Here is a 16,418-nt window from a genome sequence, read left to right as displayed (position 1 = left end):
CTTTGAGGCTGTGTTCCTTTGGTGGTGAGGAAATTCAGTATGACTTGATGCATAGAATACGTTTTTGGTTGTGTTTGGAACTGTCGATAGGACTAGAGAAAATGAATTTGAACTTGCTGGGAAGAATGTAAGACACTGTTTAGTCCAGGGGAAAAAAAATAAATATTACTAATATCTAAAAGTGAAGAAATAGAGAACTTGAATAGTCTATCACTATTTAAAGTCACCTGGTTTCATAGATTCTTAACTTTCAAGGAAGCACTAATTAAGCTTTTGTAGAGTATAGAAAAAAAATATTAGGGGTCGGCCGAGTGGCACAGTTGGTTAAGAGCAAGAGCTTTGAGCAACAGGGTCATCAGTGCAATTCCCACATGGGCCAGTGAGCTGCACCTGAGCTGAGCTGCCGCTGAGCTGGCAACAGGTGGAAGGATGGCTCAGCTGGTGAGAGCACATGCTCTTAACAAGGTTTCTGGTTTGACTCCCGCATGGGATGGTGGGCTACGCCCACCCCCAACTAAGATTGAACACAGCACCCTGAGCTGAGCAGCCATGAGCTGTTGACAGGCAGCCAGATGGCGACTGGACTTGGGAGCTGAGCTAGCTGTGCCCTCCACAACTAAGATTGAAGGATAGCTTGGCTGTTCCCCTTCCCCAATTCCCCAACACTGTTCCCCCTTCCCCAATTCCCCAGTAAAATCTTTAAAAGAAAAAATATTAGAAATATTCCACTCTCTTCATGAGGCTAACTCAACTCTGTTATCAACCCCAGGGAAAAAAAATGAAATTATAGATGAATTTACTCATGGTTATACGGAGAAAGGAAGTTACTCTGTTGAAAGAACAGAGGCTCTAAATAAGTGAAGATCCACACAGGTTTCTAGATGGAAGTTTCAACATTGTAAAGGTGTCTGTATATTCACTCAATTCCAGTCATATTCCTTGTAGGATATTTTTACATTGACCATTTTCTTCTGAAATTCATGTAGAATAGTAAGTGAGCAAGCTCCTGAAGGAAATTTTTGAAAACAATCATATACCCATGAATTTAGTATACAGTAATACCTTGGTTTGCAAGCATAATTTGTTCTGGAAACAAACTACTCGTATTGCAAGACATTGCTCGTTTACCACATTAAAATGTATTAGAAATGTTTGCTCATCTTGTGGAATACTCGCAGATCAAGTTATTTGCAATCCAAGGTTTTACTGTATTGCAAAAGTGGTATTTTTGATGTGTCACTGGGAGGAATGGATTATTTAAATGGTGTCTGACAGTTCTCCAACTGGAAATACAAGTGAGATCTACATTTCATCCCTTACAGAGAATTCATTCAATATGGATGAAAGATGTAATAGGAAACACAATATGAAGATTCTAGAGCAGAATTTAGAATATTTCTATCCTTTCAGGTTGAGGAAGACCTTGGTAAGCAGGACACAGAGTCTAGGAACCATAAAGAGAGAGAGTAACAGGTAGGACCATGTGAAAGATTTAAACCTTTTCCATTGTATAAGACACCATATGTAATGTTAACAGGCACATGAAAGGCTGACAGACATTTCCAACATATTACAAAGGATGGAGCCCTTAGAGGAAGTGCTTAATGGAAACCAGCAAGGATAAGATAAAATACAATCTGAAAAAACATACCAACAAGCAACTCTTCCATGAATAACCTAAAACAATCAAAATAGAGGCAGTTCTTAACTGTAATAATTACCAGATAAATGTAAATTTTAAAACTCCTCACTTCTAACACAAACCAGCACAAATTTTATGTCATTGTGAAGGCTGGCTAATATCCAGTATTGTTGCAGATGTGAGAAACCATATTTTCATATCATTTAGAGGGTATATTGGTGGAAAAGCACTTTATAGGGCAAGGTGGTGTTACCTGTCAACATTTTAAATGTAATTAATCAGTCTTTGCCACAATTCTACATATAGGTACTTACCTTCTCGAAAAGCACAAGTGCAGAAATATATGCATAAGCACATTTATTAAAAAATAGTAAAAGATTTGGAACAGGTATAACATCCAACCCTAGTAAATCGATGACTTAAATTACAGAAAAATCAGCTCAGGAGATTAGTATGCAGTCACTGAAAACAATTAGGTGGATCTCAGTGTTTGTCATTTATTAATTGAAAATGTAATTTTCATAACCATATAATGTGATCACTTATAGTAGTTTTAAATACATGAACTTTATAAAGTTAAAATTACGAAAATGCATACATATCAGATGATATTTGTTGTTTTTCTCTACTATACAAATAAAAACCTTACACACACAAACTCCTTCCCTGAGCTGCTTTGAGAAGCTGCTCTGGTGTTACTTCTTGAGGTTTTGTTTGTGTTGCCAATTGTATATGGTTCACTTTAATCCAGTTAGATACCTTCTCCTTGGGACACAGACAGGAGCTGAGTATGAGTCATCTTTGGGCACGACTTAAAGATGGTGCGTAAATTTCTGCTGCTGTGATTGCTAGAGCCAACCTGATCCATGTTCTTCCCATATATCTCATCAGTAGTTTGTTTTCAATTATTGGGTTGTCAGAAAACTCATGAAGTATATTTTCTACGTTTTTCGTTGCAAAAATGCGTTATGACTTTTCCGACAGCCCAATAGATTGAGTTATTTTGCTGTCAACCAAAGAAACCTAACCAATACAGAAATTGGTGGCATTGGGTTTCAGGCAAAAGGTCCTCAGAAAGTGGATTATTAAAGTTTGGTTATTAGGCTCCCAATCTTATTTTGTGTCACAAAAGCATACGTTGATACAACAGTCAGCTGTTGCCTTAGACCAATAGATGGTAAGAAGTGCCAGTCCAAGACGTATGTGTGATGTCTGCTCATACTGGAATTGGATAATATAATGCAAGAAAAAGAACAACTTCTATCTTAAAATTTTTGCTTGAACACATGGACTACAAAACAAGCCATTTTTTTTTAAAGATTTTTATTGGGGAATTGGGGGGATGGGAACAGCGCTGGGGAAATTGGGGGAAGGGGAACAGACAAGTTGCTGTCGTTTTGTTCTTCAGTCTCGTTGTGGAGGACGTTGCTTCGTTGCTTCACTGGCCCAAGTTGGCACCATCATTGGGCTCTTCCCAGGTGAGGCAGATTAGTCGCCGGCTTCTGGATGGCCGCTCATGGCGGCTGCTGGCTGCTCACGCTGGCTGCTGGCTACATACGGTAGCCCATGGCAACCCACTGCCACAAGGGGCTGCAGCCTAGCCGTTGCCAGTGACTCAGGGCAGCCCAGCTCCAGGTTGAGCTGTTGTTCAGCATCTTAGCTGTGGAGGGCAGTGTCACTGGCCCTCATATGTGGGATCTGAACCGGGGCCCTCTGGCGTCCCAAGCCAGTTCTCAAATCGTCGCACCACTCGGCCAGTCCAACACAAGCCATTTTTATAACATAGTCAAGACTCGTAGCTATACGGCTGTCGTTGCTAAATATCACAGTTTGGGCAGGTTTCTTAAGTAAAATATTTGATATTAATTAGGAGCAGTTGGTATGGTAGCTATTGGAATGAGGATTTGTGGGATAATTTGGGGTTTTATAACTGTGAGCCCCTAAGAAACATTAAGAAACGATGCCAGCTAATGCTGTCTTGCCTGAGATGGCCATGGATGAAAGTTAACCAGTTTCCCATTTAGCCTATCAATATTATAGCTTCACTGATTTTAAAAATATATTTATTTCATGTACTGAGTATTTCAGTTTGATGAAGTCAAATTTATCACTACTGCCTTTCAGGTAGGTTCGTAAAAGTTGAACCCAAGCAAGACTTGGGGTAAGACTTTTTCCCCCCCTTTTTACATTTATGGTAAATGGTGAGTAAATATTCTTTACAATAAAAGACAAAGTTTATTTTGTTTGTTTCCATTCATAGAACTACCTAGAACTACCTATAGCAACCTTCTCTTTCTGCCCTGAACCTGAAAAAGCATAATTTTAACCAAAGCAGAATGAAAGTGTTTGAGGTTTAGAACAATTTTATTCTAAATTTTTATTCAGGTAAGGAAATTATTGACCATTCCTAGTTTACAAAGCATTTCTTTTTCTTAAATCAGAGATGTGTATTAGATTTTATCAGATGCGTTTTCCTCATGTATTGAGATGACTAGAGGATTTTTTTTCACCTTTATAAATGGTGGTGACTTTCATTAACAGATTTCCCACCCTGGCACCCCTGTGATATATACTTGTAAATGAATAAAATGTCAGCTAACTTCGGATAATGATGAATGTTATGCAGGAGATTTTTTAAGGTCAGGAGGGGTGGTATTTGTGACAGAGGTTGGGCCACTCTCCTGAGATGACCAGTGGATGACACAAATGAGCCAGCCTGGATGAAAAAAGTTTGTGACAAATGAGTGTTATTATTGTAAAAATTCAGTTAATTAGAGAGTTGCAAAGAAAATAAAATAATCCATAATCCTACCACTATTAACCTTTTGATCAATGTATCTGTATACTAGCTATTTTTATTAAAATGAGATCATACTATACTATTTTATAATTTGGTTTTTTAAATGTAACAAGTTATGGATTATTTAGACGTCAATAAGTAATTCCACATTATCATTAATAAAAGAGAGAGATGGATTGGCCGAGTGGCGCATTGCTTAAGAGTTGGCTTGGGACACCAGCTGTGAGCAGCAGGGCCCCGGTTCGGATCCCACATTAGGGCCAGTGACGCTGCGCCCTCTACAGCTAAGATGGTGAACAACAGCTCAACCAGGAGCTGGGCTACTGTGAGTCACCAGCACCTGCATAGGCTGCAATGAAGCTGCAGTGGGCTGCCATAAACTACCCTGAGTGGCTGGCAGCCTGCGCAAGCTGCCAAGAGCCGCTGTGTGCGGCCATCAAGTGGCCGGTGACCTATCTACCTCACCTGAGAAGAGTGCAATGATAATACCAACATGGGCCAGTGAAGCAACATCCTCCACAACTAGACTGAAGAACAAAACGACAACAACTTGTCTGTTCCCCTTCCCCGATTCCCCAACGCTGTTCCCCTCCCCCAACTCCCCAATAAAATCTTTAAAAAAAAAGATTGTTCAGGAGCAACGTCTGCAAGTGCAGGGGCAGCATTGGAGGATGGGTATTGCAGGTGTGGGAGGCCTGAGTATCCAGGGAAAAGGGTCAAAGATGCGCTTCGTAAACACGAAGGCACACTCGCTTACACACACACCATCTCACCAGAATCACAAGCTGGTCCCTCTCAAGGCCCTGCTTTACGCTCCCCGCAGCGCGTACCCCTTTCGGTAAGCTGTGACAACCCGCGAGAAGCCCCCTCGACCATTCTGCCTGCCCCGCCCAGTGTCCTCTACCCTCCCTGCGGCCCCGCCCCTTGCCATAAGACCCCGCCTCGCCTGGCAACCGCGCCTGCGCGCTCCAACCCTGGCGCCGGACTCCCAGAAGCCCTGGGGACGTGGCTTTGTCGCTCGGGGCGGCCTGTATTTCTGGTCAGACTTGGACTTACCGGCCAGGGGCATCGCCGACCAGCGCAGTGTGGGCCGAGTCGGGCCTGCCTCCTTGCACAGTCCGCGTTCCTCCCGACTCCTTCGCGACCCCGGCCGGGACTACGTTTCCCAGAGGGGGCTGCTGTGGAGAACACGCCCACTTCCGGGGGCGACGCTTTGCTCAGCTCTTGTGGGCCCTGTGCGATAGTGGTTTCGGCGCCCACGTTAGTGCGCTGTGGGGACGGAACCGCTGGAAGTCGGGCGTACCCGAGGTGGGCGGGTGTGTCCGTGCGACAGCGGGGACATGCGGGGGTCAGCAAGTGCAGCCGGAGGCGTGGGGCCCCGCGAGCTGGGGTCTCCGGCGCGGCGAGGCGCCCTTCGCACAAAGCCCAGGGCGGGTCGAGGCCAGACTGCAGCGACCCAGGACGCTTTCGTTCGCCGTGGTCCGGGAAGGCCGCGCTCAAAGAATGGCCTCACCCCCAAAGGCCAGCGAAGAGCGGTGACCACAGGGCTTGAGAACAGAGGTGAGGGTGACAAGTGGCCTTGCGGGTTGCCGGGGATGAAGTCATCCCTCACGGGGTGAGGGGATAGAAAGGCTTTGGGCCCAGGTGCTCGTGAATGGTGTCCCCAGGTTCCTGGACTGGTGGGTCGGGTACATCCAAAAGTCTGGAAGTAGAACTTGAGTCAGAGCATCAAGCAGCGGTGCAGGGAGGGACCTGGACTTGCCCAGGGTCACCCTAACCAGACATTCCCTATTTCCATGGTCCCAGGGAAAGGAAACCCTCCCCCCTCCAGTGACAGCTCCCCTTCAAAACTGGCCTCTTCCTGCTCATGCCGGAGTTAGATTCTCTACCTGTGGAAGCCCTTTCTGATTTATGGCTGTAGTAAGATGCAGCAGGAAGGGAGAGTTTCAAAGCTGGTGATTCTGGAGTGCGATGTAGACCTGATCTCTAACTACTCCTTTTTCCCCCCACCTGACCCTCAGGTCTGCCTTTCAGGGACACTGCCCTTCCCCAGGAGAGGAGGCACAAGAAGGAGGCAGCAGGGACGGAAAATGAACCCCAACCCATGTCCCAGGTGAGTTGGCATTTCTTGTCTCCTCTCTGAAATGCACTCTTGCCTTTCAGGACTCAATAATATTTATCTTCTTACAAGTTTTTATTTTAAGAGACCTATTCTGGGAGATGGTTCCCATTTCTTCATGTTCTAGTGAGTGATGGCTACAAGGATAACTGGGGCCTCCCTCCCTGCTTCCTATTTATCCTGTTCAGTGTTCCTTCTTCATAGGTGAAGTGATACAGCTCCTCCCTGCGCCACTTTATCCGAGGGACTCTGATGGAGAGGATTGGTACTCTTTGGGGAAAACATGACAGCCCCTTGTGCTGTACCGGGTTTATTTGGTATCCATATCCTGCCAGCCCCTGCACAAGCAGATGGCTAAGCCCCATTCTCTGCTCGCAAGGAGCGTAGAGCCTGTTGGTGGGAAACATGGAAGCAAAATTGTTTTAGAATGTGAGTGTCCGGCTGAGTACTGTGACTACGCTAGAAGGAGCCCTTGACTTCTGTCTGCCGTTGGGGGTAGGTTATGGAGTTTGACCATAAGATGATTTTTGAGCCCTATTTTTAAGGGCGAGGTGATGTTTGGTAGGCAAAACGGGAAGGGTAGCATTTTCAGTGCAGTGTGAAAGGGTTTCTTTTTCCCATTTGATTGTATGGCTTCTTAAAATGCTAATAGTTTTGTTTGTTTCTGTCAGCTGTGTTTCATATATATATGAACCAGGTTCCAGTTGTCGCATCCAAACTGCTTTTAAGGAGGTCACCAGTGATCCCACATTACCAAATGCAGTGCTCAGTTCTCAGTCTTTTTTTACTCTGTTTGGCACTTGAACTAGCTCAGGGTTTGGTAGGCTTTCACGGTATTACGCTAGGTAGGAAATGTTTTAGGCTTTGCGGGCCGTAAGGTCTCTGCAGCTACTCCCCTTTGCCCCTAGAGCTAAAGCAGGCACAGCTGATCGTTAAATGAGTGGTGGGGATGTGTTCCAATAAAACCGTATTTACAAAAACAGGTGGCTGCCCAACCCCTAAACTGCATCATCCCTAGCCCTCCAATGGGACCCTTTTTTTCCTTGACTTCTAGGATGCCACACTCCTCTCGCTTTCCTCTCAGCTCTCACAGCTGGTTCCTGGTCATCTCTGACCAGTAACTGGAGGCTTGCTTCAGGGCTTTATTTTCACCTCTCTTCTTATCTGTCAGCATACCTTCCTTTGTTCTTGTCAGGAAAAACTAGCCACTTGCTGGCTCCTCCCAAATTCTTTTCTGGCCCAAATCTCTCCAAGCTCTAGGCCTGTGTGTCCAACTTGACTTGGATGGCGAATAGGTAACTGAAACTTACCATGTCCAGACCCAAATTCCTGAGATTCCCTCCAAAACCAGCCTCTCCCACAGTTGTCTTTGCCTCACACCACAGCAGGTTCGTGTTCTCAGTTACTGTGGCCGTAAACCTCGGAGCCATCCTGTCTCCTCTCATACCCTCACCTCCTGTATTTGTGGTCTGTGTGCAAGTCCTGTCAGTACTATTTGAAATTGGATTCAGAATCTGAGGCGCATCACCATGCCCACCACTTTGGCCCCTTGGCAACTCCTCTGTGACCTGCTTCTACTCATGCTCCCCAGGTTGCTTCCCAACACAGCAGCCCGAGGGGTCTGTTCTACCTGCTCTGTCACTCTCTGCTCAAAACCCTCTAGTGGCTGCCCTGAAGGAGGCCAGACCTCTGTTCCAACAGGCCCAATGTGACCTGGCCCCTGGTAGCTCTGACATGGCTACACTGTTCTGTCACTCACTTTGTTTTCTCCAATGTTGCCTTCTCTTCTTGATCACCCTGTCTGAAATTCCGAGCCTTTCACCCAGATCATTAAATGCCTCATCCTTGCTTTACTTTTTTAAACTCTTAGCGCTTTCCAGCATCCTGTACTTTATTTATCTGGTTTTCTTTTGTCTGATTCCCTTCTTGCAAAGTACACCTCACACAGTAGGGATTTTGGCCAGTTTTGCCCCTGCCTGATACAGAAAATAGTTGTTAGATGAAAGTTCTCTTGTAGTTCTCTTGTAGCCCATGTTTGCTTTAATGTAGTATTACAATAATCATATCTGAAAATGTGATTTACCCCAATTATTTGCTGTGAATATATTCACAGAAGTGCTTCTTACTTTGTGGGTTAAAGTTTATCAAACTTACATGAAATCAGAATACTTCTAAAATTATATTTGGACACAACAACAGTAGGGCCTCAAAAGCTAGAATTCATGTTTTAAAAAAAAGTAAACTTCACCAAAAAAGAAAACCCCAAAGTGTATTACCAGTTTTTCATTTGTGTGCTTTCAAATGAACTAAATTAAATTGAACCAGTAAAACCCTCTTTCATGCATGTTTTCCCATAACATGCTTTTCATTCATTTCTTCCTCTAAAATATTAATACAAAGTATTTTTCTCTAAGGATAGAGTTGCTTTTGTTTTTTGTTGGTTTGTTTTTAATATCTGTCTCATCTTTATTAAGATTGAGTGAAAGCACCAAATAGAATTCTTACATTTGGAGCAGATTCTATACCTGGATGTTTTCTCTGTGGTGTAGTGTGATGTGAAACCCACCTGGAAAACTCCACATCTCCGTGGTAGCCACAGGGATAAGAATAGGACCTACACATTTGAAAGTGTTTTGTGACTCTTGAATGAAGTGGGTTGATTAGACATCAGTTAGAAGAAGTTCGTTTTCCTTGAAAGCCGTGTTGTCTAGTGGGTCTTATTTCTCCATCAGGGAGAATGGATAGCAAGTGTTATCAGTTGTCAGAGTGGAACCTGGTAGCATAATGGTCACAGGCGTGGACTGTGAGCCAGACTGCCTGGGTTCAGACACTCGCTCTAGCATTTAGTTGCTGTGCAACCTGAAGGCTACTTAAATGACCACATTTTCTTCATCTGCAAAAATGTGGATAATAACACTACCTTCCTTGTGCTTCTTATTGGGGTTAATTAAGCTAATACATGTCAGGTGTCTGGCATGTGGTAAGAACTCAGTGTTAGCTTTCAGCATCTCATATCAGCATTATTGTTTAGGTGATAAACATTACAAAACAACACGTGGTGTAGGACTGGAGTGGGCTCACTGGCCTGTGGGCCACATCTGGCCCACCAGCTCTCTTTGTATATAACTCACGAGCTGCAAATGGTTTTTTTGTTTGTTTGTTTGTTTTTTAAGATTTTTATTGGGGAATTGGGGGGATGGGAACAGTGCTGGGGAATTGGGGAAGGGGAACAGACAAGTTGCTGTCCTTGATGAGTTGCTGTCGTTTTGGTCTTCAGTCTAGTTGTGGAGGACGTTGCTTCACTGGCCCAAGTTGGCACCATCATTGCGCTCTTCCCGGGCGAGGCACATCAGTCGCCGGCTTCTGGACGGCCGCTCACTGCTGCTGCTGGCCACTCACGCTGGCTGCTGGCTACACACGGTAGCCCATGGCAACCCACTGCCACAGGGGCTGCAGCCTACGCCATCGCTGGCGACTCACAGCAGCCCAGCTCCAGGTTGAGCTGTTGTTCAGCATCTTAGCTGTGGAGGGCAGTGTCACTGGCCCTCATATGTGGGATCCGAACCGGGGCACTCTGGCGTCCCAAGCCAGTTCTTAACCATCGCACCACTCGGCCGGCCCTGCAAATGGTTTTTACATTTTTCAATGGTTGACAATCTTCGAAAGGAGAACGGTATTTTACGATATGTGCAATTATATGAAATTCCCATTTTGATGTTCATGAGTCAAGTCCGCTTGAGCATAGCCCACTCCTTGGCTTACACATTGTCTGCTTCACTGGTAGAGCAGAGCAGTTGTGACAGGCTGTGTGGACCACAGAGCCTGAAATAGTTACTCTCTGGCCTTTCACAGAAAGCCCCTGCTGAACTTTGATGTAAAGGTGAAGACCATGGACCATGGAGCCAGGCTGCCAGGTTCAAGTTCTGGCTCCATAGTGGGCTGTGTGATCTTACGCAGGTTCCAGCTGTGTCTTCATCTATAAAACGAGAACTGTTGGGGTTGTTGTGGGATGAAATAAACTTATATGTCAGTATATAGAAGTGCGTCTGGAATATTCTAAGTGCATGGGCTGTAATTGTTATATTTACATCAAAAGATATTTGCAAACGAGTTAGTGGTTCTGTGCATTGACGGGCAGTCTGCATGAACTGGCAATGAGAAGGATACACACAGTTAATGGTGGGTCTCTCGTGAGCATGGGGTTAGAGAGGTGGAGAAGAGCACGTTTCTTATTAAGAAAAAAATAATCGAAGCCACAAGAGCCTAGTTGCCAAGTATAAGAAAACATTTGAACTGGTATTCTTCTCTTTAGGAGCCCCCCCATTTTAGTTTTCTACCAATGACAGTGGTTACAAATGCTAGAAAAATGGGCGTCACTTTCTCTTACATCAACAGAATTACAAAGTTATTGTAAAGATGCTGTACAGATAGTGTAAAGAGTTTTAAAAGGCACTGTAATTGGTAAAAAATATCTGAAAAATATTTGAAAAATATAAGTGCGAGATTTGCCAACCAAGGAGCATGCAGTTAGAACTGTAAGACGAGCCTGTGAGAGCCGTGCTTCTCTGACTGGGTCAGAAGCATGGAAGTAGCACGTGTCTGATACCACCTGTATCTTCGAACATAACATTGTTGCATTAAAATGTTTTTTGTTTATTTCATTTTTAAACCACTTTATTGATGTATGATTGACTGTTAAAAAGCAGCACTGTTTAATGTGTACAACTCTATGAGTTTGAGGATGTCATCAAAACCATACTTATCCATCACCTCCCAAAGTTCCCTCCCACCCGTTATTATTATTACTTTTGATAGTAAGATCTCCCCTCCTTGCAAGTTGTAAGCATACAGTACACTGTTGTTTGCTATAAGCACTGTGCTGTAAAGATCTCCAGAACTTAATTCATCTCATAACTGGAGGTTTGTGCCCTGTGTCCATACCTCCCACCTGTCCTCCCCCGGCCCCTGGCAACCACCATTCTACCTTCTCTTCTGTGAGATATTACTTTAGATTTTACATGTGAGATCATACAGTGTTTGTCTCTATGTCTGGCTCATCTCACTGAGCTCATGCACTGGAATGTCAGTTTCACTATACTTGAAGATTTCCACTGCTGAATCTTGCAGTTTTCAAAACCAAAGGCATTTAACGAATTGCTGGTGTAACGTGCGGATCTATAACAGGTCAGTCAGCATGAACACACAGAGAGTTGGGATTCTTTCCTGCAAGATGAACTCTTCACCAATTCCTCAGCCCGCACACCAGCTCCTCTGCTGTCAATGCCAGATGCTGCAGCTTGCATCATTACTGTTGCAAGGTTACTGTTGTGAGCTGACTGCATTTGCTTTAGCTTGTTCAGGTAGCTACCGGAGCACATCTTTGGCTCGAGGCTCACTAAGTAGCTCTTGGCTCTTCCTGCAGATATTACCAAGTGTTTTGTTTGTTTGTTTGTTAATAAACACTCAATATCTGGTGAACACTACAAGTCAAATAGAAATCTTTAGAGCCCCCTCTGGGGATTAGTAATGTTCATGTTTTGAGGTTCATGCCCAGGTTTATTTCCCCATTCTTGCGCTGAGCCAGGTCACTTAGGTGTCCTCGTGGTAAAAAATGCTCTGCTACCTATTGTGCATGGAACAATTTACCTTTGTCATTTATTATTTTTAATTGATGTGAAATATTTTTGTTGCGTGTCCCTCCTTTCCGCTGCATGGAATTGCCAGTTCCCTAAAGGCAGGGGCTGTTTCCATATTTTTCTCTTAGGCATTTATGACATAATGAGGCCAGCTGTCCAGTAATTAAGTAACTTCCAAATCACTGGGTATTATTCCTTACATGTATATCCCTTATCCACAATGAAGAGAAGGTAATCCTAGAGACAATGTTAGTTTGTGTGAGCTTCCATGACAAAATACTGCAGGCTGGGGGCCTAAACAACAGAGATTTCTTTTCTCTTAGTGCTGGTGGCTAGAAGTTCAAGATCAAGGTGTCAGCATGTTTGGTTTCTCATCAGACCGTTCTCCGCCTTTTCGCTGTGCCCTCAGGTAGTCTTTCCTCTGTGTTCCCTCATTCCTGGTGTTTCTGCCTCTTGTATGAGGACACCATCAGATTGGATTAGGGCCCACCCATATGATTTCATTTAACTTTTTATTATCTCTTTCAAGGCCCTGTCTGCACATACAGTCACATTCAGAGGTACCAGGTGTTAGGACTTCAGCATATGAATTTGAGGGACACAGTTCAGTCCAGAACAATCCCCCAGTCGTGAGGGGACATGAGCACTGGTTGAACAAGAACTTGGTTTTGTCTTTTCAGAGCTTGGTGACATTTGGGGATGTGGCCGTGGATTTCTCCCAAGAGGAGTGGGAGCGGCTGAACCCTGCTCAGAGGGGTCTTTACAGAGATGTGATGCTGGAGAACTACAGGAGCCTGGTCTCGCTGGGTAAGGCTCCCTTCCCACACCTGTGCGCTACTGTAACCCAGAAGTCTCGCTCCTTTAGCACCGTGCCCCAAACTAGCCCTCCCTCCTTGAGCTAGGAGGCCTGTATTCCAAGTCTGGACAGACCCAGAGCACAACCACCTGCTGTTTCTTTTTATGTATTTAGGACTTTGCTTCTCTAAGCCTGATATGATCTCCTCATTGGAACAAAGGAAGGAGCCCTGGTTGCCCAAGAGAAACTTGATGAGAGGCCATTGCCCAGGTGAGCACCCAGGTGGGGTAAAGCCACTGCTGGTCACAGCTCAGCCATCTCAGACCTGTAGGATCATCAGCAGACTCTTCTAAGAGCCTGGAGGGCAAGTTAAGTTTTCTTGAGAATGGACTCCCCAGGTTTTCATCTCCCCCATCTCTTCTCTCCAACATTGCTCCCCTCCCTCTAAACATAACTTCAGTTCTTCTACTGTGGACCCCATTTTTTTCCAAGCTGCTTCTCAGGCCCTTTGCCACTCAGACTTACGTAATCGTCTCGTTTTTAAAAAACTCTTTGGCTAATTCTGATATCCTTTTTATTGTCTTTGATTAATTCACCGATTTATGAACATTTTTTTTCTTAATTTTAAATTTTCAACTACGGATGACATTCAGTATTATACTAGTTTCAGATGTATAGCATAGTGGTTAGACATTTATGTACCTTACAGAGTGATTCCCCTGATTAGTCCCCACCTGGCACTATATAGTTATTACCATATTATTGATGGTATTCTCTGTGCTGTACTTTATATCCTGTGACTGCAGTAAAGCCTTGGATTGAGAGTAACTTGGTTTGGGAGTGTTCCGTAAAACTTGAGCAAACATTTCTGTTAGGTTGGTGCAAAAGTAATTGCAGTTTGTACTTGTAGTGGCAAAAACCGCAATTACTTTTGCACCAGCCTGATAATACATTTTTAAATTGGTAAACGAGCAATGTCTTGCAAGACAAGTAGTTTATTTCTGGAACAAATTGTGCTAGCAAACCGAGGTATGACTATATTTTGTAACATTTACAGACTTATTTTAATTCATTTTTACTGACTGTAGACTTTGAGTAAGGTCATCAGGTGCTGGTTGATACAATGAATAACTAATCATCTCACCTGAAACCAATATAAAATAATACTGAATGTCAGCTGTAATTGAAAAAATAAAAAAATTCAAAAAAAAAGAATTAGGCATCTCATAGGGGAGATAAAACATACCTGTACATAAACGAAATAAACTGCTATTCTGTGTGTGATAAGTGTAAATGAGGTCTTAAGAGGAAAAAGAAAATTCATTCTCAGTTTCAAGCCAGGGAAAGGAGCCTGAGCAGAAACTTTGGAATTCGAAAAAGAGAGGGGTAGTTTAAGAGATGAGTTTGGGTTCAGCCATAATTGATTTGGGGTTCAAGTGGACTTCACGGTGCAGACAGGGTTATTGGCTCTCAGAAGAAAAGAACACTGATTCTGATCTGATGGAATATTCTTGCAGATATTGCGATGATATTTATACCACTGGGAATACAGAGCTTTAAACCACAGCATTATTTCCGGAACAACAAATTATAATCAAGTAAGACAAGGAATCATAATTACAGATTTCTGTTGAAGGTTACCATAATAGGAAATGGCAAGAATTTCAAGACTTGAGAATTTTGTAAGACCTCTTTGTTCAAATCATACTTCAAAGGAAAAGTTTGTATTGACAGAACAGGGCAGGTTATTCAGTTACAAAGTACAACAGTGCACATGGGTCGTCACATGGCACAGGAAAACTAGAATGTATTTCTGTGAATGTTTTCCATTTAACATCCTATTAAATCACATTGTTATTAGTTAGCCTTGTAATGAAAAAGGCATACTGCACTGGGGAAGAAATTTTTGCTGGATAAAATAGAAGAAGAGTCAAAGTGGATTTTACTGAATAAGCTAAAGTAAGGATTAGGAAGGGTTTTCTTCTTCAGTCTCCCCTTCCTCTTGGTCTGATTAGCCATATTTTATCTTAGATTTACATCTGAGTGAGCTCTCTCATCTGATCTTCGATTTCCTTTTTCAGTCTCCTGCTAAAAGCATAATGTGCACTGCTTGGCTAACATTTAAATGAGAAAGCTCATATCATTGAGGGTTAAAGCTACACAAATTGGGGAATGGGAGGTTGGTCAGTCACAAAGGAGCTTTCTGAAAATTATGCTTTTCTGATTAATTTACTGATTACATTTTGGAAGTTCTTTTTCCTACTAATGCATAACAAAAGCGATATTTACTTTCTTAATACCTTTCAGGCTGGAAGGCTGTGCCAGAGACCAAGGAGGTACCTCCACAGGATTTCTGTGAAGAAACATTGTCCCAGGCAGTGCTAGTGGGGACACGTACCAGTTGCAGAGTGGAGCGCTCTGTGTTAGGAGGACCCTGGGATTATGAGGCTCTGTTTGGGAGGCAGCCGGTAAGTCAGGAGGGAAATGGAGGGAGAGGACCTGTGCATGGGTAACTTGCATGAGGTAGAGTGTGCGAGAATTCCAGTAGGGCGTTCCCAAGGCCAAGGCCAAGGGCAGGACCCCGGATAATGGCTCCCGGTTTCAGTAGACAGGGTGGCAGGAGTCGAACTGCAAGACGCAGTGTCCTTTGTTAAGAAACTCTTCTTGAGGAAAGAGACCATGGGTACAGTAAGCATGGGAGAGGTTCCCCTTCGCACACTGGCCTCCCCAGAGGGAAGACTGTGCAGCCACGCTACACACATGGAAAGCAGGGAAAATTCAGTTGTGATGAATCACAAGTTGGTTTAATTCAGAAACATTTGACATGTAATGTGTGAGAAAACCTCGAACAGGCTCTCAACCCATCCTTTTCATCAGAGATTTCAAACAAGTGGAAAACCCTATAGATTTATCAAATAATGCGTATGAACGTGAGGAAGCCTTCAGTCGACATTAGATAATTCATACTGTGTGTGAGGCTATTCTCCACAGAATTAGATTCTTCATGGCAAAAATAGGCCCTCCTATTTTTCTCTGTTTTCCCCAAACATATATGCTATAACTGGGACCAGTCATTATGTGACCTGGATCTCTCAGAACCTACATGACAATTCTTGGTACAGAGTTCCTCCATCACAGTGTGTTGATACAGCCCACCCCGTCAGAGCCATTGCAGGTTCACGAGCATGGTGTTATCAAAAAACGTGATTGTGCCATTTTAGGGCTTGGTGACCATTGCGAATATGGCCATAGACCTCTCCCAGCAGTTAGACCCAGCTCAGAAGAGTTTCTGTAAGAATGTGATGTGGGAGAACCACGACCTGGGGTCAGTAGGTAAGAGTGTCCCTGTCCCAAATCTGAATTTATCTTTCCTCAGTTTTGAAGTTTGTGTGTATGTGTTTCTGTGTATCTGTACCTCTGTGTGT

The 16,418-nt window shown here is 43.8% G+C and overlaps 1 protein-coding gene across 5 annotated transcripts in view; it reads left to right on the top strand.

The window, feature by feature from the left end:
* The first annotated feature begins 5,455 nt into the window (after window positions 1–5,455).
* The window catches only part of LOC109374336 (zinc finger protein 470), a 73,799-nt gene continuing 62,836 nt past the window's right edge, over window positions 5,456–16,418 (top strand). For 4 of the 5 annotated variants that reach the window (XM_019628861.1, XM_019628850.1, XM_019628849.1 and 1 more), the window contains exons 1-6: window positions 5,456–6,002; window positions 6,464–6,555; window positions 12,878–13,004; window positions 13,168–13,263; window positions 15,301–15,461; window positions 16,215–16,326. In XM_019628861.1, coding sequence (XP_019484406.1) covers window positions 5,783–6,002; window positions 6,464–6,555; window positions 12,878–13,004; window positions 13,168–13,263; window positions 15,301–15,461; window positions 16,215–16,326 — 808 coding nt within the window. In that variant the 5' untranslated portion in view covers window positions 5,456–5,782. The remainder of the gene's footprint in view (window positions 6,003–6,463; window positions 6,556–12,877; window positions 13,005–13,167; window positions 13,264–15,300; window positions 15,462–16,214; window positions 16,327–16,418) is intronic. The other variant, XM_019628851.1, reaches the window with a different exon arrangement.

Source organism: Hipposideros armiger, unplaced genomic scaffold, assembly GCF_001890085.2.
Source record: "Hipposideros armiger isolate ML-2016 unplaced genomic scaffold, ASM189008v1 scaffold_813, whole genome shotgun sequence".
NCBI lineage: Eukaryota > Metazoa > Chordata > Mammalia > Chiroptera > Hipposideridae > Hipposideros > Hipposideros armiger.
Note: the sequence above shows the minus strand (reverse complement) of the source record. Positions and strands in the feature narration are given on the sequence as shown.